At 48.3% G+C, this 21,541-nt stretch overlaps 1 protein-coding gene across 1 annotated transcript; it reads left to right on the forward strand.

Annotated features, from left to right (window-relative positions):
- Positions 1–1,110: 1,110 nt before the first annotated feature.
- LOC147103446 (ras-related protein Rab-39B-like) lies at positions 1,111–21,217 on the forward strand. The gene is made up of 2 exons (XM_085963032.1): positions 1,111–1,550; positions 19,420–21,217. The coding sequence occupies exons 1-2, from the start codon at positions 1,336–1,338 to the stop codon at positions 19,838–19,840; spliced, it is 636 nt and encodes a 211-aa protein (XP_085819158.1). The 5' UTR covers positions 1,111–1,335; the 3' UTR covers positions 19,841–21,217.
- Positions 21,218–21,541: the final 324 nt, after the last annotated feature.

The raw sequence follows: 21,541 nt of genomic DNA on the forward strand, positions 1-21,541 counted from the left end.
AGCAAAGGTAAGTTAAACTTTTTCTGACACTTTTCACTCACCTCTCATACTTACCTCTCCACACTTGCACCCATCACTCACCTCCACAGCAGACTTTTCGACCCCTCTCACCCCCGCAGACCCACTGCTCGCCTCGCTGACCCTGGCGGGGTTTCCCGACGTCAGGAAGCCTGCACTTGTGCTGGTAAAATGGGGATAATCCTCTTAAATACCCGTTAACAGGCAGTTAAGTGGCCCTAATCCCCTTCCCGCCTCGAGGAGACGGGTCCCTGCGCGAGTCGGGGACCCGCCTCCCGGGAAGATGGCACGGGGGCGGGATGGGTACCCGTTCCCAGTTTCTGCCATTTTCCCGGCAGATCCGCCTCCCCAGGGCTGGGAAAATCTCCCTCCACCCCCCAAGTCTTTTTATAAATGCAATTTGTTGCAGGTGGATCCGACTCTACTGGGATGCAGTGAAACACAGGTGTGGTTCCCAGCTTTGAGTTTCTACGCAAGCAGCAATGTTGCAAGATTAAGACGAATTGCCCAATATAAAAAAAACACATTTTGGTCATGTCCCCACCCCCCCGTGGGTTTATTTTTTTTGAGTCAAACATATTTATTTAAATATGGTAGTACTTGTTACAACTCATCAATTACATAATAAATCCATTACATTCATTAGCCGCAATAAAACAAAGCTTTAAAAACAGCTTTAGGATTAACAGTACAAATGCAGTGGTAAATTTTACAGACAAATCAACAATATTAACAGTACAGGTACCCATAGTGAAAAACAATTTTACGCCAGTCCGATTGGCAATCTAGTAACTCTTCGTTTTTGCTTGGTATTACCTGTTGCCTTGTGGGTTTTTTTTTATTGTTCCTCTTTTATTTAAATCTAATAATAGTACTTGTTGCAACTCACCAATTACATGATAAATCCATTACAATCATTAACCAAAACAAAGCCTTTAAAAACAGCTTTAGGATTAACAGTACAAATGCAGTGGTAAATTTTACAGACAAATCAACAATATTAACAGTACAAGTACCCATAGTGAAAAACAATTCCACACCAGTCCGATTGGCAATCTAGTAACTCTTCGTTTTTGCTTGGTATTACCTGTTGCCCTGTGGGTTTATAATTGGACACGGAAATAGGGTGAGAGAACCTGTCCCACACGTGGTTCGGAGGTGCTGGGAGCTATCACATGATAGAGGGAAACTCGGAGCCAATGCTGAGCAACGAATAGAAGAATATTCACTTCCGTCACGGGGTAGAACTTATGCGAGGAAAGTTTATCGTTGGTGCGGTGTTGGGGAGAGAGGAATCTGGCTGCACTGAGCGATATCATGGACGCCATCTGGCAATACCAGTTCCGCATTATCCTGCTGGGTGACTCTACCGTGGGCAAGTCTTCCATTCTCAAGCGCTTCACGGACGGGACCTTCAGCGAGGTACAGGACCCCACGGTGGGGGTGGATTTCTACGCCCGCCTGGTGCAGGTGGAGGAGGGCTGCACCATCAAACTCCAGCTGTGGGACACCGCTGGCCAGGAACGCTTCAGGTCAGCCCGGCGCTTCGGTTTCCAGCTTCCAGCTTTGGGCACAGAGACGACCCTGCCCTCTCCTATAATAGTTTTCTGTTGTTATTTCAACCTCTCTCTCAGTCGGTTGACGAAACTTTTTGCGGTTTCAGGAATTACTTCCTTGAACGCTTTCGGACGAGTTGAGTAACTTTGCATTGCAGGGCAACTTAAAGCTTTTGCAACAGCGGTGCTATTTCTGTTCCTTCTCCCAGTACAAACTATCCGCCCTCCTGAAATATTTCCTACATTACAACATTGACTACACTTCAAAAAGTACTTCATTGGCTGTGAAGCGCTTTGGGACGTCCGGTGGTCATGGAAGGCGCTATAGTAATGCAACTCTTTCTTAAAGTGGATACATCCTTTAAAATATTTGTAACTCAGCATTGAAAAGACAAAAGACTTGCATTTCTCCAGCGCCTTTCACGACCTCCGGACATCCCAAAGCGCTTTACAGCCAATGAAGTACTTTTTGAAGTGTGGTCACTGTTGTAATGTAGGAAATGCGGCAGCCAGTTGCTCACAGCAAGCTCCCACAAGCAGCAATGTGATAATGACCAGATAATCTGTTTTTAGTGATGTTGGTTGAGGGATAAATATTGGCCGAGGACACCGGGGATAACTCTCCTCCTCTTCGAAATAGTGTCATGGAATCTTTTACATCCACCTGAGAGGCAGACGGGGCCTCGGTTTAACGTCTCATTTGAAAGACGGCACCTCTGACAGTGCAGCACTCCCTCAGCACTTCACTGGGAGTGTCAGCCTAGATTTTTGTGCTCAAGTCTCTGGAGTGGGACTTGAACCCACAACCTTCTGACTCCGAGGCGAGAGAGAGTGCTGCCCACTGAGCCACGGCTGACCCTGTCATTGGGCAAATGTAGCGTTAATCCAGTCCTTTTTTGTGAGGTTAAAAAATGTCATAAAATGAAAGTCTCCTGAGAAAGGTGGTGTCTGTCGCAATGTGCCCCGGCTGCAGTCAGTGTCTCGGTGTGTTCCTTTGTTGACTTGTGTGAGGCGATACTGTTTACAGAAGGTAATTGTTGCAGATTAATATTTCCAACGTGGTTGAAGTTGGAAACTGTAATTTGCTATTTAATGAGAATGACGGAGTCTTTAATATTTAATGTCTTCCAATTCTACAGTCAAATCTGCCAAAACCAAATGTTTGTAGAACAGGGAGTCAGGAAGGAATAGACAGCTGCACTAAGGGACGAGGGTAAAAGTTCAAATAATACGGTGTCTCCACAAGGCTGCATTGTTCATTAAAGTGTTTATTAAATACAGTACTAAACCAAACTGCAAATTCAACATGCAATAGCAAAATACTGCGGATGCTGGAAATCTGAAATAACAACAGAAAATGCTGGAAACACTCAGCAGGTCAGGCAGTATCCGCGGAGAGAGAGTCAACGTTTCAGGTCTGGGACCTTTCTGACAAAACGTTAACTCTGTTTTTCTCTCTCCACAGACACTGCCTGACCTGCTGAGTGTTCCCAGCATTTTCTGTTGCTGTTTTGGAAATTCAACATTGTCTGTCTGATTTTAAACTGATCTGAATTTCAGGGACTTGCTGTGTGAATTGGAAGCCAAGTTGGATCCTCCTCATGAGTTTCCCCTTTTAAGAAACTAGCCCGTCTGTGTTTTGATCACCACAGTTCTGTCCATTCAGGAAGTTACCAAACCACTGCTCCACTCGAGCCTCCTCCCGTCTTTCCTCATCTAACTCTATCAGCATAACCCTCGATTCCCTTCTCCCTCATGGGCTTGTCTAGCCTCCCCTTAAATGCATCGATACTATTCACTTCAACCACTCCCTGTGGTAGCGAGTTCCACATTCTCCCCACTCTCTGGGTAAAGAAATTTCTTCTGCATTCCCTTCTGATTCAGCAGCAAGAGTGCTGCCAAATGAGCCAAACTAACAATCTGAAACTGATTTACTGAATTAATCAAAGTACTGAAATCAATCAGAATCTCCATACAATAAGTTCTAAAATGAGATCAGTGACTTCTCAATTTATGGACTCCATAATATGTACCAAGTGTATATTTTTTATGTTAATGAGAAAGTTAAATTAATTATCCAAGTTTGCTGATGATACAAAGCTGGGTGGGGTAGTAAGCTGGGTGGGGCAGTGAACTGGGTGGGACAGTAAGCTGTGAGTAGAACACAAAGGGCTGGATTTCACCAGCTGAAATGAGTTGGGGGCGGGACTGCTGCCTTCCAGGTTCTAGTCCCATCCCCAGCGACATCTGATGAATAGATGCTATTTTCCCTTGATTGGCCTTGTTAAGCCCGGCTTGCCGGCCAATTAAGGGAAAGCCGGTGTCCGATGACGTCAGTGCATGACTCTTCATCTGCCGGTTTTCTTAAAGGGACAGGCCCCATAATTTATTGACTGATGAATTCTGTGTTTGACAGCATTGAGGTGCTGTCCAAAGGCGAGCCCTTTCACCCAGGCTCACCAATGACTCTCTCCTTTAGAAAACAGATGGCAGCTGCATGTGAGCTTGTTGGGCGGTGCTGCTAAAGAAGCCTTGGCGAGTTGCTGCAGTGCATGTTGTAGATGGTACACTGCAGCCACGGTATGCCGGTGGTGGAGGGAGTGACTGTTTAAGATGGTGGATGGGGTGCCTATCAAGCGGGCTGCTTTATCCTGGATGATGTTGAGCTTGTGTGTTGTTGGAGCTGCACTCATCCAGGCAAGTGGAGAGTATTCCATCACACTCCTTACTTGTGCCTTGTAGATGGTGGATAGGCTTTGGGGAATCAGATGGTGAGACACTCACTGCAGAATACCCAGCCTCTGACCTGCTCTTGTTGCCACAGTATTTATGTGGCTGGTCCAGTTAAGTTTCTGGTTAATGGTGACCCCCCCCAGGATGTTGATGTTGGGGGATTCAGTGATGCTAATGCCATTGAATGTCATGGGGCAGTGGTTAGACTCTCGCTTGTTGGAGATAGTCATTGCCTGGCACTTGTGTGGTGTGAATGTTACCTGCCACTTATCAGCCCAAACCTGAACATTCCCCGTTAGAGTTAAGTAGGGGTTGGATTATGCTTCTGAAATGAAGATAACCATAGCCAGCCTCAACATCAACGGCAGCAGGGAAGCTAGCCGCAGATTTAATAACTTTTCGGTCCTTCGGGACGGGAAGTATGCGGTGTGCTTCCTGCAAGAAACCCACACCGTTCCGGGAGACGAGGCCACGTGGCTCCTGGAGTGGCAAGGAGGGGTCAGCATGAGTCACCTCTCCAATGTTTCCAGTGGGGTGGCTATTTTGCTGGCCCCGCATTTTCAGCCGGAGATCTTGGGGGTCAAGGAGCTCGTGCCGGGCCGCTTGCTCCAGGTCACTGTTCGCCTGGGGGGCGTGCCGCTCCATTTAGTGAACGTGTACGCCCCTGGGGCCGGTGCGCAGCAAGCGCGCTTCTTTGAAGAAGTGTCCACTCTTCTGGGCTCCATCGACGCGGGCGAGTGCGTCGTCCTCGGGGGGGATTTTAATTGCACCCTCGAGGCAAGGGACCGCACCGGCCACCTGCGATGCCCGGCGGCGATGGAGAAGTTGAGGGACCTGGTCGGGTCCCTCGACTTGGTGGACGTCTGGCGAAATCTCCATCCCGACTCCAGCGCTTTCACTTGTGTGAGGCCTGGGAGAGGTGCGTCCAGAATCGACCGCCTTTACATTTCCAGGGCATACGTTTCCTGCGTTCCGGCGGCTTCCATGCGTCCGGTGCCGTGTGCGGACCACCACCTGGTGTGGGCGGAGCTCGTTCCGCTGCGCGCGGGGGGGGGGTCCGCGTACTGGCATTTTAACAACCTGCTGCTGGAGGACGCGCGGTTCCAGGATTCGTTTCGTCGGTTCTGGGCCGGCTGGAGAAGGAAGCAGGGGGGCTTCCCCTCCTTGAGGCTATGGTGGGACGTGGGCAAGGCTCACGTCCGTCTCTTCTGTCAGGAGTATGCGAGGGGGTCGACCAAGAGGCGGGAAGCCAGGGTCGGGCGGTTGGAGAAGGAGGTGCTCGACCTGGAGTCCCGTCTCGGTCAAGTCGTCGAGGACCCGGCCCTGCGGTTGGTGTACGAAGAGAAGAAGGGCGCGCTGAAGGACCTGCAGCTCGTCGGGTCCCGAGGCGCGTTCGTGAGGTCGCGGATTCAGTTCCTGCGGGACCTGGACCGCGGCTCCCCCTTCTTCTACTCACTGGAAAAAAGACGGGGGGTCCGTAAGCAGCTCCTGGAGCTGCTGGCCGACGACGGATCTCCGGTCTCGGATCCGGAGGGAATCCGCGCGGAGACCCGTGCCTATTACGGGGCTCTGTTCTCTCCGGATCCGTCCAGCGAGGACGCGCGCAGAGTTTTGTGGGAGGACCTGCCGAAGGTCGGCCTGGAGGGCGCCGAAAAATTGGATGCTCCTCTGTGTCTGGAGGAGCTGACCGGCGCCCTCCGCCAGCTCTCTAGGGGGAAGTCCCCGGGGCTGGACGGGCTGACCGTGGAGTTCCACAGGGCGTTCTGGGACGTCCTGGGGGGCGACTACGCGCGGGTCCTGGGGGAAAGTTTGGCGACCGGGGAGATGCCCCTCTCGTGGCGCAGGGCAGTGATTGTCCTGCTGCCTAAGAAGGGCGATCTCCGGCTTCTTAAGAACTGGTGCCCGGTCTCCCTCCTCAGCACGGATTATAAAATTTTTGCCAGGGCCATGTCTGCTCGCCTTGGCGCCGTGCTGGCCCACATGATCCACCCCGACCAGTCCTACACGGTCCCGGGCCGGTCTATTCATGATAACATCCATCTGGTCCGGGACCTGCTCCACCATTCCCAGAGGGCTGGTCTGTCGGTCGCCTTCCTTTCCCTAGATCAGGAGAAGGCGTTCGACAGGGTGGATCACGAGTATCTTTTCGGGACTCTGCGCGCATTCGGGTTCGGGACGCATTTTGTCGCCCGGATCCGACTTCTGTACGCTGCCGCGGAGTGTCTGATTAAAGTTAACGGGTCCTTGACGGCGCCCCTTCGCTTCGGGAGGGGGGTGCGTCAGGGATGCCCCATGTCCGGCCAGTTATATGCCATTTGCGTGGAGCCTTTCCTGCGCCTCTTGCGGAAGAGGTTGACGGGACTGGCTCTGCAAGGGCCGGGCGTGGAGGTGGTCCTCTCGGCTTACGCCGATGACGTGCTCCTCATGGTCACGGATCCCGTTGACTTGCGGAGGATGCGGGAATGCCAGCAGATTTACTCGGACGCATCCTCCGCCAGGATCAACTGGGGGAAATGTTCTGGACTCCTGGTGGGTCAGTGGCAGGTGGACTCCCTGCCGGAGGAGTTCAGCACCTCCTCTACTTGGGAGTCTACCTCAGCCTGGCCGAGGACGCCTGGCCGGCGAACTGGCACGAGTTGGAGGCCAAAGTCGCCACTCGCTTAGGTCGCTGGACGGGATTGCTCCGAGTGTTGTCCTACAGGGGTCGGGCGTTGGTCATAAACCAACTGGTGGCCGCCATGTTGTGGTACCGGTTGGTTACTCTGATCCCTCCCCCTGCGTTTGTCGCCAAGATACAGAAGAAGCTCGTCGACTTCTTCTGGAACAACAGGATGCACTGGGTCTCTGCTGCGGCTCTGAGTCTCCCGCTTAGGGAGGGCGGTCAGGCGCTGGTGTGCCTTCGCACCCAGGCTGCGACTTTCCGTCTTCAGACGCTGCAGAGATACCTGTACGTTGAGATTCCTCCAAGATGGTGCGCGCTGGCGACGTATTTTTTCCGCCAGCTGCGTGGCCTCAATTATGACACGCAGCTCCTGTTTGTGGAAGTGGGTGGCACGCGTGCCAGCCTGCGGGGGCTGCCTGTCTTCTACCAGGAACTGCTATGGGTTTGGAACCGGGTCGCTTCCAGGCGCAGCTCTCCCCCGACAGGAATGGTGGCTGTCCTTCGGGAGCCACTGTTCAGGAATCCGCACCTCCACGTCCGCAGGTTCGGGTGGCTGGCGGAGCACAGAGCTGTGGCTGGCAAGGTGACTCGAGTCGGGGACCTGCTCGATGGCGGAGGAGTGGGCTGGATGGCGCCGGAGGAGTTGGCGAGGCGCATGTCTTGGGTAAACGTCCGGCTCGCGGCCGATGCCATCGAGTCGATAAAGGCGAAAGTACGCCCCGGCACCACTAGGTGTATCGAGGTGGCTCAGGCGTGTGGGGCGATCCCGTCTGAGCTTTCCCCCGTTCGGACGGAATTCCTTGTCGGCGCCCAGCCCCGACCCCCCCCTCGGGAGCCGGCGCCTCACAACTTGAGCCGTCTCGAGGAAATACCCTCCGTGCCTTTTCATTCCGCACGGAGGGGTTTCCTGTACGGGCTGCTCCTGCACACCTTCCACTTTGCCATCTTCGCCTGCCGTCCGGACACGCCGTGGCGTGCCGTTTTACCTTCCGACGGAGGCGGAGGTCCCCAATGGGGGGCTCTCTATGCGGGAGTCCTCCCTTGTTCTATTGGGGACTTGGCCTGGAGGGTGTTGCACAGGGCAGTCCCGTGCAATAGGTATTTAAGTAGGTTCACGGACTCCCAGACCGCATGTTTGTTCTGCGGTCTGGAGGAGTCCGTGTTTCATATTTATATCGAGTGTGAGAGGTTGCAGCCCCTCTTTCATTATTTGAAGGGGCTGCTCCTCAAGTTTTGGTTGCACTTCAGTCCCACGCTCTTGATCTACGGCCACCCGGTGCGGAGGGGAGCTGGCAGGTCGGAGGACCTCCTCATGGGTCTGCTCCTGGGCCTGGCGAAGAAGGCCATTAATTGGTCCAGGCAGCGGGCGGTCGAGGGGGTCATCCGGCCGGATTGCCTCCCTCTCTTCCGTGGCCATGTTCGCGCCCGGGTGGCCCTAGAGCTGGAGCACGCGGTGTCCGCCGGCGCGCTAGATCACTTTCGTGACCGGTGGGCGCCGCGGGGACTGGAGTGCATGATTGGGCTGGAGAACCAAATTTTAATTTGATTATTAAGGTTTATTTGAAGTTTTATTGGTTTATTACAGTTTTATTGGTTTATTTACAGTTTTAATGGTTTATTTACAGTTTTTATCTGTCTAAATTTATGGTTTTACCAAAAGAGGAACCTGAACATTGTCCAGGTCTTGTTGCATGTGAGCATAGACTGCTTCATTATCTGTGGAGTTATCAATTGCCTATTCTCTGGGGCTAGGACAGAACTTATAGGGAATAGAGCAAGATGTAGAGTGACGATTTCTTATTTCTAGGGTGACCGCTCCGTTAACAGGGCGGGTGAAATTGTTGCATTGTCGAGATCTGAACAGATTCCACTTTAGGCGGTGCACCAATTGAGGTTTTTAGGAGCACCGACGGTCCTGACTTATTTGTAAACTGCGAGGTTTTGCATGCAGGCCATTACAACTGGCTTCGGTCCCACAGACCAGTGAGTGCCACTAAAAATGACCAGATTGCCAACCCTCTGGTTGCTCTCCACCAGATCCTCATTGGAAATGCCCACATTATGGACTTTGGATCAGGGTCAGCTGTGATTGTCCCTCCCTCACGGATGGACGGCCAAGATCACTGTCCAGGGTCTCTCACACACCGGCTATTCAGCAGCATCAACAATATGTGAAAGTGGTGGAGAAGAAATGTTGCGATCAAAAAGTGGACGCTGAGCCAAAGAAGCAGATATTTGGGGCGGATGAACAAAAGTTTGACCAGAGATGGGTTTTAAGGAGGGTCTTTTAAAGCGGAAAGGGAGCTGAAGCACAAGGGTTGTGGGAGGGAATTCCAGAGCGTGGGACCATGGGGGCTGAAGACATCAATCACCACTTTCAGAAGTGGGGGGGGGGTAAAGGGAAATTAGAGGCGGAGGTTGGGGGGAACCTTTGGTGTTGATATTCTTGCTAGGATTAGAAATAGATGGCTCCCCGTTTTTCCCCAGATAGATGTTTATTTCCCGGGAAACAAGTTAGTTTGAGAGACATCAAAAACATTCTGGATTACCTGTCTGATCTCCACTCTTTTTTGGGTTGTGTGTTGTATTTTATTCTCTTTGACCCTCTTGAAGCTATTGATCCTTTGCTGTCATGCCAGTCACCCTCTGGTTCCTCCTGTCAAGTGGTTATTATTCCCGCATGAGCTTTGAAGCTGAATTTTGGTCGGCTATTCAATTGCAGGGAGTATTCCAGCCAGCCCAGTCCTGGGACTACCCGTAGCGCTCTGACGCACTTTCAAGGAGGGATTGCTGGGCAGTTATCACAAACATGAATGCTGGAATACTTGCTGCCTAACCCGGGGATTAGACCAATTATAATGCTCCTAATGCCGTCTAGGCTGCAATTACTTTACTCGGCACAGACCAGGAATTGAACCTGGGATCTTTAAGTTCTGCATCGCATAACTACTCACTGGCTAGACGGTTGATCCATTTTAAAAGCTGAGTAATTTTGAGAGAGGGTGGAGAACATTCCATTGCTGAGAGCACAAGTCTAACAACTGTTGGTACTGTTTTCCAATTAAAATTTTTAGCTGAATAATCTTTAAGCAGGTATGGTACACTGATTGGAAAAATGTAACTGTATCTGTGATTCTGTCTTTTTTGAAGCAGACCCTAACTTTCATCTTTGTATTATTGAATGCGCAACGCTAGTTTTTATTAAAAAAAAAAAAAAAATTAGTTCCTGGAATGTGGGCATTGCTGGCAAAGCCGGCATTTATTGCCCATCCCTAATTGCCCTCGAGGGTGGTGGTGAGCCACCTTGCCGCACCTCCCCCCACTGCTGTCTGAGTTTTGATCATGTAACACAGCATAGATCAGTAATTCCTGATGTGTGGCTTAGCATCGAGCCCATTGTGCTGCCCCTAGTCGTGTCCTGGATTAGATCAGTTAATTTAGAAAGAAGGAAAGACTTGCATTTCTATAGCGCCTTTCGCGACCACCGGACGTCCCAACGTGCTTTACAGCCAATGCCGTACATTTTGAAGTGTGGTCACTGTTGTAATGTAGGAAATGCGGCAGCCAGTTTGCGCACAGCAAGCTCCCACAAACAGCAGTGTGAAAATGACCAGATAATCTATTTTAATGATGTTGATTGAGGGATAATTATTGGCCTGGACACCGGGGAGAACTTCCCCGCTCTTCAAAATAATGCTGTGGGGTCTTTTACATCTGCCTGTGAGCAGACTGGGCCTCGGTTTAACGTCTCATCCAAAATTTAGCAGGAACCAGAATTTAAATGATTGCCTTCCTGGTCTGTATGATTAAGTACCTCAGACAGTGTACTTGCCCACTGGCCATGAGGGTGGGGAAATGCCCTTTTGTTATTTTAACTTTACTGAAGCACACTAAAGGAAAGCACTTTGTTCTTCAGAGGCTCATTGTATTGTATTGCCTACTGAGTCACACAGTTTGGGAAGGTCCAAAGTTTAACCCCTGGTCTCTGCTGGATTAGTTGCAGTGAGGCTACCACAGTTGGCCTCGAGCGAAGTAGAGGAAAAATCAGCCCGTGTCACTGCTCCTGATTTTTTCCAATGACCCTTGTTAAGAAGTGTGGACTTTGCGCACAGCAATGTGACAATATGATAGTGTAATCTGCTTTGTTTTCAGTTATTTTTGTTGAGGGATAGACATTGGCCAGGACTCCCCTGGTCTTGTTTAAAATAAGATATTTCACGTCCAATGTTCCCTCTAATATTTAAGGGGCTGCAGGGGCCATTCAGCATACCGCGCCTGCGCAGTTTTGTATTGAAAAGCCAGCTGCGCGGGATCCTTGGAGCGCTCTTAAAGGAAACATTGTTTACATCCACCTGAGAGAGCAGACGGGGCCTCGGTTTAACATCTCGTCTGAAAGACGGCACCTCCGACAGTGCGGCACTCCCTCAGCACTGCACTGGGAGTGTCAGCCTAGGTTTTTGTTCTCAAGTCTCTGGAGCGGGACTTGAACCCACAACCTTCTGACTCAGGCGAGGGTGCTGCCCACTGAGACATGGCTGATACTTATTATTTGTATAATGATTCAGGGTCGAGTTTTCTGTAACGACAGGCCCAGTAACGTGAATTATGTCCAGCAGGAGGTTAAATATTCCATCAAATACTTCATTTTGTTTTCTATAAAGGTCACCTTCATTTTACTTTGCAGGCTAGCATTAAATTAAATCAGCAAGACAATTGTCTTTGCAATTTAATATTTCTATTTTAGCAGATGTTCTATAAGAGAAGGTTCATAAATTTGATCAGTGTGAATATTCCTTCCAGGAGACCAGCACCGCTCTTTGATCTGAATCCTTTGGATGGAAGGTGTTTTTAATCCCAGCCCTTCTATTCAGCTGCTGTCAGTCATGGCTCAGTTGGTAGCACCCTCGCCTCTGAATCAGAAGGGACTTGAGCACCAAAATCTAGACTGATACTCCAGTCCAGTGCAGTGCGGTGCTGAGGGAGTGCTGCACTGTCGGAGGTGCCGCCTTTCAGATGAGATGTTAAACCGAGGCCCCGTCTGCTCTCAGGTGGACGTAAAAGATCTCATGGCACTATTTTGAAGAAGAGCAGGGGAGTTCTCCCCGGTGTCCTGGGGCCAATATTTATCCCTCAATCAACATCACTATAACATTATCCGGTCATTAGCACATTGCCGTTTATGGGAGCTTGCTGTGCGTAAATTGGCTGCCGTGTTTCCTACATTAGCACGGTGGCAGTGGTTAGCACTGTTGCCTCACAGCGCCAGGGACCCGGGTTCGAATCCAGCCTCGGGCGACTGTCTGTGTGGAGTTTGCACATTCTCCCCGTGTTTGCGTGGGTTTACTCCGGGTGCTCCGGTTTCCTCCCACAGTCCAAAGATGTGCGGGTTAGGTTGATTGGCTATGATAAATTGACCCTTAGTGTTAGGGGGATTAAATATGTGGGGTTACGGGGATAGGGTGGTATATGTGTTGGTGTAGGGGTTACGGGGATCGGGTGGGATATGTGTCGGTGCAGGCTCGATGGGCTGAAATGGCCTCTATCTGCACTGTGGGGTTTCTGTGATTCTGTGATTACAACAGTGACTGCGCTTCAGGGGAAAAAAAAAGTATTGGCTGTAAAGCGCTTTGGGACGTCCGGTGGTCGTGAATAGCGCTGCAGAAATGCAAGTCGTTTTTTTTTGCAGTGTCAGAAACTGTTCTAGATGAACCGGTCATTCTCAATAGCAATCAAGGGCTGTTCCTATTAGATTTTCCATTTCAAGTTGAACAGGACAAAGGGCACCCATAACCAATACATTCAGGCTGACTACACAAAGAGTAGGTTTGCCACCTTTTTACAAAGCCAAAATTTGACTGACGGGTCAGACTGGGGCTAGGAGCATGGCTGGCGACTCAATCTGATGATTAATTAATCAGAGCCATTAACAATCTCAATAATTAATGGCTCCCCATGCTTAAGACGCAGCGGTGAATGGAGCAAATGAATTAAATTTTTTATAAAACAGCCTTTTGGCATCCATCTTTTACAGTGCATTCCCATTATGAATTTAGCACAGGGCAAACTGTTGTGCCTTCACATTGTGCTAAACTTGTGTGTACATTGGGTGTCGATGCTCAAACTGACTCCGAAACCGAGTCCGATTTCCCCCTTCAGGGAGTCTCGCTACTCTTCCCTCTGGTATCGTGCTGGATGCTGACTCGGGATTTAGACTGTAACTGCAGCATTGGTGAGCAGTGAAACCACTTCAGTCTGACGCTACAGTCCTCGTGTGAATGACCATTGGGAATTTCCAGACAGCTACGCCTAACACCAGACTCCTTAGTCCCAATCCTGATGGTGTCAACTCTAATTAGGACAGTGTACACAAAGCAACGCTGTCCATCATCCCAGCACTCTCCTCCTCACTGTTCACTATACTGCCAAGTTTTGTATCATTTGCAAATTTTGAAATTTTGTTAAGGTAGAGCATTGACAAAATCAATTTCGTTAAAATTATGTTAAGTACTAGCGTATTGTGCCCACGAAGAGTCAGTTAAGTTTAAATAAAAAGTAAAGGAGTTTGCCCTTCAAGATGCCGAGTATCTTGTGTGTATCTGCAACTATTTAGCATGTTTCCACCAATCCTCTGCATTTGCCCATGGGGGATGCAGAGGACTTGAACAAATTATGTAAATGTATGATTTTTATAGTTAATGAAATGTTTGTTCCTATTACTTGAATACTGGACAACAATTCAGGAAAATCGCTGGTCGTCACCAAGTTGGGAGCAAAGCAGCCTCTGGTCCTACAGACCAACAATGTTTAGAATATGATCTTTAAATTACATAGAAACATAGAAGATAGGAGCAGGAGTAGGCCATTCGGCCCCTCGAGCCTGTTCCGCCATTTAATGAGACCATGGCTGATCATCCAAATTCAGTACCCTGTCCCTGCCTTCTCCCCATATCCCTTGATCCCTTAAGCCTCAAGAAATATATCCAACTCCTTGAATATATTTAATGAATTCATCCCTCCGCCACCTTTTCAGGCAGTGCATTCCAGATCCTAACCACTTGCTGGGCTAGATTTTCGTGGCGCCGTCAGGCGGGGTTTCAGGCGTGTTGTGGGGTTGGGGGGGAAATCCTGAATTTGGGGATCCCACCCCACGTAAGTTTCAGGGGCGGCGGGTACCTGGCCCGCACTGGGACCCGTTGAAACCAGGCGGGAAGGGATTAGTGCCAATTAACTGCCTGTTAACAGGCAGTTTTTAGCCTAATCCCTATTTTGAGGGGTTTTGTGTGGGTTTCCCAACGGCTCCAAACCACGCCAGGTTAGAGCAGGCGGGCCGTCGGGTTGAAGGAGTTGGCGGGGTCGCGATGTCGGCGCTCAGGTGAGTGATGGGTGCATGAGTGTAAAGGTAAGTGTGTTTTGGTGTGTCTAAAGCGTGTAAAGAACTTTTACTTACCTGTACTTACCTTAACAGCCTTTCTTCCTGTAGCCGTCGGGAGCGCATCACTCAGCCGGCACTTAAAGCTGAATGGCTGCGATCTGTGAAAAGTGACGGCCTTCAGCTTTGAGTGCTGCTGAGAGTTCTAACTGAGTCTGCGCAGAAGGACTCATGTCAGAACTCAGACTGTCAGTGTTTGACAGCTTCAAACAGCTGTGAAACACTGATATTTCATCTGTCAAGAACTCTTGACAGATGAAATTGCAGTCTGTGATGTCACCTGTTGCCGGGTGGCCCTTAATTGGCCTGCTGAGCCCGCTGGGCGGGCTTAACAAGGTCAATCGAGGAAAAATCGCATGGATTGGCTGGACGTCGAAGTAGGCGGGTCAAAAACCCGAAAGGGGAAGTCCCGCCTTCCTCCCGACAGGTTTGGGAAAATCTAACCCGCTGAGTTTATCTATTTAATAAAAAAATTTAAAAAAAATTCTTGCGTCTCCTTTGGTTCTTTTGCCAATCCCCTTAAATCTGTGTCCTCTGATTCTTGACCCTTCCACCAATGGGAACAGTTTCTCTCTATCTACTCTGTCCAGACCCCTCATGATTTTGAACACCTCCATCAAATCGCCTCTCAATCTTCTCTGCTCTAAGGAGAACAAACCCAGCTTCTCCAGTCTATCCATGTAATTGAAGCTGAAGTTTCTCATCCCTGGAATCATTCTCGTAAATCTTTTCTGCACCCTCTCTAAGGCTTTCACATCCTTCCTAAAGTGCAGTGCCCAGAATTGGACACAATACTCCAGTTGAGGTCGAACCAGTGTTTTATACAGGTTCATCATAATTTCCACACTTTTGTACTCTATATACCTCTATTTATGAAGCCCAGGACCCCGTAAGCCTTTTTAACTGCTTTCATGATTTGTGCACACATACCCCCCAGGTCTCTCTGTTCATACTATTTAGTTTATATTTCCTCTCTCCATTCTTTCTACAAAAATGTATCACTTCACACTTTTCTGTGTTAAATTTCATCTGCCACGTGTCTGCCCATTTCAGCAGCCTGTTTGTCTTCCTGAAGTTTATCACTCTCCTCCTCACTGTTCACTATACTTCCAAATTTTGTCATCTGCAAATTTTGAAATTGTGCCCTGTACACCCACATCCAAGTCATTAATATATATCAAGAAAAGCAGTGGTCCTAGAACCGACCCCTGGGAACACCTTCCTCCAATCGGAGAAACAACTGTTTCCCACTACTCTGTTTCCTGTCACTTAGCCAATTCCGTATCCATGCTGCCACTGTCCCTTTTTATTCCATGGGCTTCAACTTTGCTGGCGAGCCTATTATGTGGCACTTTGTTGAACACCTTTTGGAAATCCATGTACACATCAACCGCATTGCCCGCTTCAACCCTCTGTTACCTCATCAAAAAAACTCGATCAAGTTAGTTAAACACGATTTGTCTTTAACAAATCCGTGCTGGCTTTCCTTAATTAATCCACACTTGTCCAAGTGACTTAATTTTGTACCTGATTACTGTTTCTAAAAGCTTCCCTACTGCCGAGGTTAAACTGACTGGCCTAGTCAGTATGCTACAAGTGGTTATGTTACTGGGCTAGTAATCCAGAGGCCTGGACTAATGATCCAGGGACATAAGTTCAAACCCCACCACAGCACCTGGGAAATTTAGTTAACTAAATAAATCTGGAATAAAAAGCTAGTATCAGTAATGGTGACCATGAAACTACTGGATTGTCGTTAAAATCTCATCTGGTTCACTAATATTCTTTTTAGGGAAGGAAATCTGCTGTCCTTACCTGGTCTGGCCTATATGTGACTCTTAACTGCCCTGTGCAGTTCAAGAAGGCGGCTCATGGGCAATTAGGGATGGGCAATGTCCCGTGAATGAATTTTTTAAAAAACGTTCAATTTTCCTGGGCTTAGCGGAGGGGGAAAATCAGCCAGGGCTCCGGCTCCTGATTTCAGCACCGCACCCCTGCTGGAAAGTGTCTGTGTGCGCGCGCACGTACACTGATCAAGGACAAGATTGTGCTTGACTGTGATGCCATTCACCATCAAAATTCTGTTGCCACCCCGTTGTCTAGACACTCGCACTTGGGCAACTAATGGAGGAGGACCAACGCCTATAGAATTCACCACGAATCGGCAGCTTTTTGAAGAGATGGGGTGAGAGTTAGAGGGACAGAAAACATTTAATCTTCACTAAATTGCTGAAATCTTCGGGTGCAACTCAATCTATGATTTTTGAATATTAAGGGAATCGAGGGATATGGGGATAGTGCAGGAAAGTGGAGATGAGGTCGAAGATCAGCCGTGATCCTATTGAATGGCTGAGGAACCAAATGGCCGACTCCTGCTCCTAATTCCTATGTTCTTAAAGGAAATTTCTGGCCCACAACCTAAATTCCTGATGACAGTGCATCTTTAAACTGGTAATAACATTTTGGCACGTGCACTGGGGATTTGTTTGGATGAGTTCTGGAATGCAGATGCTACTTTTAGCACCGAGTGCAGGGTAATGCAATTGACCAGAATAAATTGAAAACAAGTGCTGGGAGCCATTGGAGAATCTGCAATGATTGTTTGTTTGCATGCCAGCAAAACCTTGTCAGAAAGGGTTTGGTGAAGCGTAAAGGCTTGGGTTTCTGTTGTCCGCTACGCATCCAGCCACGGTTCGAGCTTGTGTCGCTGGTCACGGAGTGTGGAGCTGGTTTCTGAATTGTCAACTTTTGTTGTGCAAAGATCAGAATTGTCGCCTTTTTTAATATTGAAATGGCGGCGCAGCTGACCTCGCTAGTAATGGTGAGCAGCGGACACGCCCGTGCCCACATTACGAGTGTGGTGCTGAGTTTCAAATGCACACTATGGGCGCGTGGGCCAGACTCGCTCGCTGGCCTCGCCCAGCTCTGACATCATCTTGACATCTTCAAGCAGAATAATGCTCTGGGAGTGGAGAAAAGAGAAGTCATTTTATTTTTTTTTCTACATTCTCCCACTCCTTCTCCTTCTCCCCTCAAGCTGGTTATTGCTGGTGTGCAGTTCTTTTTGCCAGGCAGTCTCCAGGACCTTGCCCAAGTGGCCATTTTTCAATGTATGAGGCCAGATCATGAATCGGTCGGCTGTTTAACCACTAAAGCATTGCAACTAAGCCCAGTCGAGTTCTCACCCGAGATCCAAGGGTGCAGAATTCCAGCTGGACAGCAAGATGGAACTCCGCCTGACTTCCCCTGTCAACTGGTTCACAGTGACTCCTGGGAGCTAATGCCAATCGTAGTGTCCCCGACATAACCTCAACTGAGATCAACTAATTAAGCACAGGCCGAGAATTGAGCCAGGGACTCGCATGGTCTATATGGCTTAACTACTCCAGAGACTTGAGCACAAAAATCTAAGCTGACACTCCCAGGGGAGTGCTGCACTGTCGGAGGGTCAGTACTGAGGGAGTGCTGCACTGTCGGAGGTGCTGTCTTTCAGATGAGATGTTAAACTGAGGCCACGTCTGCTCTCTCAGGTGGATGTAAAAGATTCCATGGCACTATTTTGAAGAAAAGCAGGGGAGTTATCCCCGGTGTCCTGGGGCCAATATTTATCCCTCAACCAACATCACTAAAACAGATTATCTGCTCATTTTCACATTGCTGTTTGTGGGACCTTGCTGTGTGCAAATTGGCTGCTGCGTTTCCTACATTACAACAGTGACCACACTCCAAAATGTACTTCATTGGCTGTAAAGCACTTTGGGACATCGGTGGTTGTGAAAGACGCTATAGAAATGCAAGTCTTTCTTTTTACTCACTGGATAAATTTGCTGATCTATAAAGTACCAAGCCCCAGAGATTTAACGGAGGGCAGCGTGGTAAAAGTGATTGAGAAAGTATTGAGAGTCTTCTCCCTTTGGGTAAATGGGTTGTTTGATGTGTTACTGAATCCTGCTAACCAGAAAAATCACAAGCTCAACTCTGCTAAGTTACTGCTCTTGGGGAGGCTACTATTGGGAGGAGAGCGAGAGGCTGTCAGGGCTGCCACTCCTACTCACTGAAAGGTGCATGTGTGAATGTCAGGCGACGACCGGATCAGGCTTGGCTGTGATGTTCTCATAAGCAAATAGCAAGCTGACGATTTACTGTCCAGGCTCCGGCGTGGGCGAGGTAGCAGGAGCTAATGGAATTATAGTTGAAGGTGAGTCTGTGCCTTCGGGAGCGATGGGGAGAGAAGAATCTGATCGGCATTGTTCCTGGTTGCGGGAGTGATTACAGCCAAGACTTCACTCCAAGTTTAGTAGTCTAATCCCTTCTTCCAGTATTGCATGAAGCCTGATCCTTGGGGCCCTGTGTTCCAAACTGGTATGCAGGCAACCTAATTAAGTGTCTGATCTAATGCTGGAGAATGTTTTTGATCCTGCTTGTGTATCTCCAGATTACTTGGAATCCACCTTGGTCCATTGCACGTGTAATGGGGTTTGAAAGTCTCCCAGTCTATCTTTTTATAAGCTGTAGATCCTGGGTTGTCAGAATACCTGAGGCACATTTAGTGCAGGATGTAAGTGTTTTGCCAAACATTCAATTCTTGACCTCAACTAGACTTTCTAGGGAGCCACTGATGAGGACAAATATCAGAGACAACCAGCAGACAGTCACACACACTGTCACTGTGTGATGCCTAGGAACAAGTCAACCTGAAACGTTAACTCGGTTTCTCTCTCTCCACAGGTGCTGCCTGACCTGCTGAGCATTTTCAATCGCACTCGCGCTAACCTACCTGCCTGCCTTCTGAGCTAGGCAACAATGGGAGGGTGGGAGAAACAAAATGAGGAAGGAAAAATAATCTCGTCAGCAACTGCTGAATTGGGCAACTTCAGTGTATAGACATGGGTGGCAAGGAGCAATCAAAGCCACCCGTAGCCCACCTGAATATTGTGAATGTGTCTGCAGTCAGTGTGTTCATGATGAATTATTGATTTGTTTCTAAACCATTATTCAATTAAAACAATGTTGTGTTTCAGATCAATTACTCGATCCTACTATAGGAACTCTGTTGGAGGTCTTCTGATGTTTGATGTGACCAATCGGCAGTCATTTGAGCACATCAGGGAATGGCTGAAGGAAGTCAATAACCACGTTTATCCCAACAAGACCATCTTCGTTTTGGTTGGACATAAAAGCGACTTAACAGGCGAACGTGATGTGTCTCGTGAAGAAGCAGAGAAGTTGGCAGATGCACTGGGTCTGGATTACATTGAGACCTCCGCCAAAAATAACACCAATGTAGACCAGGCCTTTGTGAAATTAACACAATGTATTTATGATTCGATGAAAGTAGGAGAGATTGCACTGGAGGATGGCTGGGATGGAGTCAAACGAGGATTTAATCCAAGGGTACTGTATCGACCAAAGGAGGAGAAACAAAGCGATTGCAATTGCTAACTTGGCCTTGGGTATAATTAATGAGTCACTATTGGCAGAAGCAGGCCAGCCACTTGCAACATATATATGCATCATGCGATTGTATTTTATTCATTACCCCACCCAATAATAAGCTGTATAAGGTGCGGAATTAACAGTGTGTAAGAGATTTAGCAACCCAGCATCATCTGAGCAATCATTAACCACGCAACTTGCTCACACTGGGTGGTGCGGTGGTGCAAATTCCAGTAGTGGGAGTCATTCTTTACCAGAGGGACTTGGCGTGGGTACTGATGCACGCTCCTTGCATCCTACAATCTTTGAAAGGAATGACATGTTTTGGTCATCACGGGGTCTTCTCAGCAAGTTTAATAGGAGCCGGATTGGTTTTCTACTCCGAGATACTCGGGCAGTGAAGAGAAGCTCCACATTGATCCTTTTGGATGGTGCAGTCTAATGGCGACATCATTCCTCTGCTGATATTTTGTACGGATGTCAAGAATTTCATGCACTTGAGTTTGACGCCGCCTCAGTGTTTCTGCCTGTTGGTCTGTACACGTTTGGACTTGCAAGCTACCTTTTGTGATTGCAGAGGTTCCTCCTTTTCAATAGAAAGTAAAAACAGTAGCACAACACAACAATTGATTAAATCTGTGTAACCAGGCAAAACCAGACTATTTTAAAGTAAATAGAAAAATATTTTCAAAACCCATTATACTCAATGATATTAAAGAAATATTGGAGCCTCCTCCACGGTCAAGTGCTTATTTGCAAGGGAAGAGTAAAGTCCGGGATCCCACCCATGCTTGTTGTCCTGTGATGCTCGCTGGAACTCCGGTGTGTGGGCTTCGGGCAAGAAGAGGATGAGGTTTCACTGTGATGCCTTCCACTGTCAAACCGCCTAGAATGTAGAACGTGAAGGATGGCGCCACGGAAAAGTTTCTGGCGGGCTTCCGACACAAACCCGACCCTTCAGGAGAGAAGAAAATTGGCAACAAAAAAAAAAGTTGAGACATTTGGTTTTCAAACGAATACAATTCCCCTCTTTAAACATGCTCCCACATTGAAAAATGATTGCAACATACCATTTGTCTTTTTTGATTTTTTTTCTTGGGGATTCCGTCGCTCAAAACTCAGAAGATTTAATCTTGCTGTGATTTCTCATCGGCTTCTAGTTTGGCCATTATGGCCACTCTTTTCAATGACCATAAAGTCCTGACCTTCATCCTCTGCATAATACAAGACACAAAACCATTCATTTTAGTGGAAGCTGCTTTGTATTTGAGGGGCAAATAGTTAATATAATATCCATTGTTCAACGCGGCATAGGGTAATGGTGTAGTGTGTGTATACTCTGTAAATATGTATTGTAATAGATGAGTAAAGATTGTCATTGGATGCTTCTATCTAGTCATTTATTTAAAATTTAATTATCCCATTCCAGTTGGGCCTATTAATTTTTTTTTTAAGTGGCATTGTGATCTAATTTAAAAGTCTCTAACGATCCTATGCGATGAAGGGCATGAAGGAATTCTAGTGTCCGATTCCATTTTGCTGTCCTCAGTCCTGGGCCCAGGAAAACAGACGGATGATTCCCCCTTTTTAATCTGCGTGTAATCCTTAATTTAAAAAAAAAAAGTGTAGATTTGAGTGAATTATGGAGGAATAGTGGTAGAAAAAACAGTAATGGACCTTTGCTGCCATGCTATCAGTTTTGTGCAC

The sequence above is a fragment of the Somniosus microcephalus genome, chromosome 20 (assembly GCF_052327205.1).
Source record: "Somniosus microcephalus isolate GS21.2 chromosome 20, FLI_Smic_1.0, whole genome shotgun sequence".
In the NCBI taxonomy this organism is placed as follows: domain Eukaryota; kingdom Metazoa; phylum Chordata; class Chondrichthyes; order Squaliformes; family Somniosidae; genus Somniosus; species Somniosus microcephalus.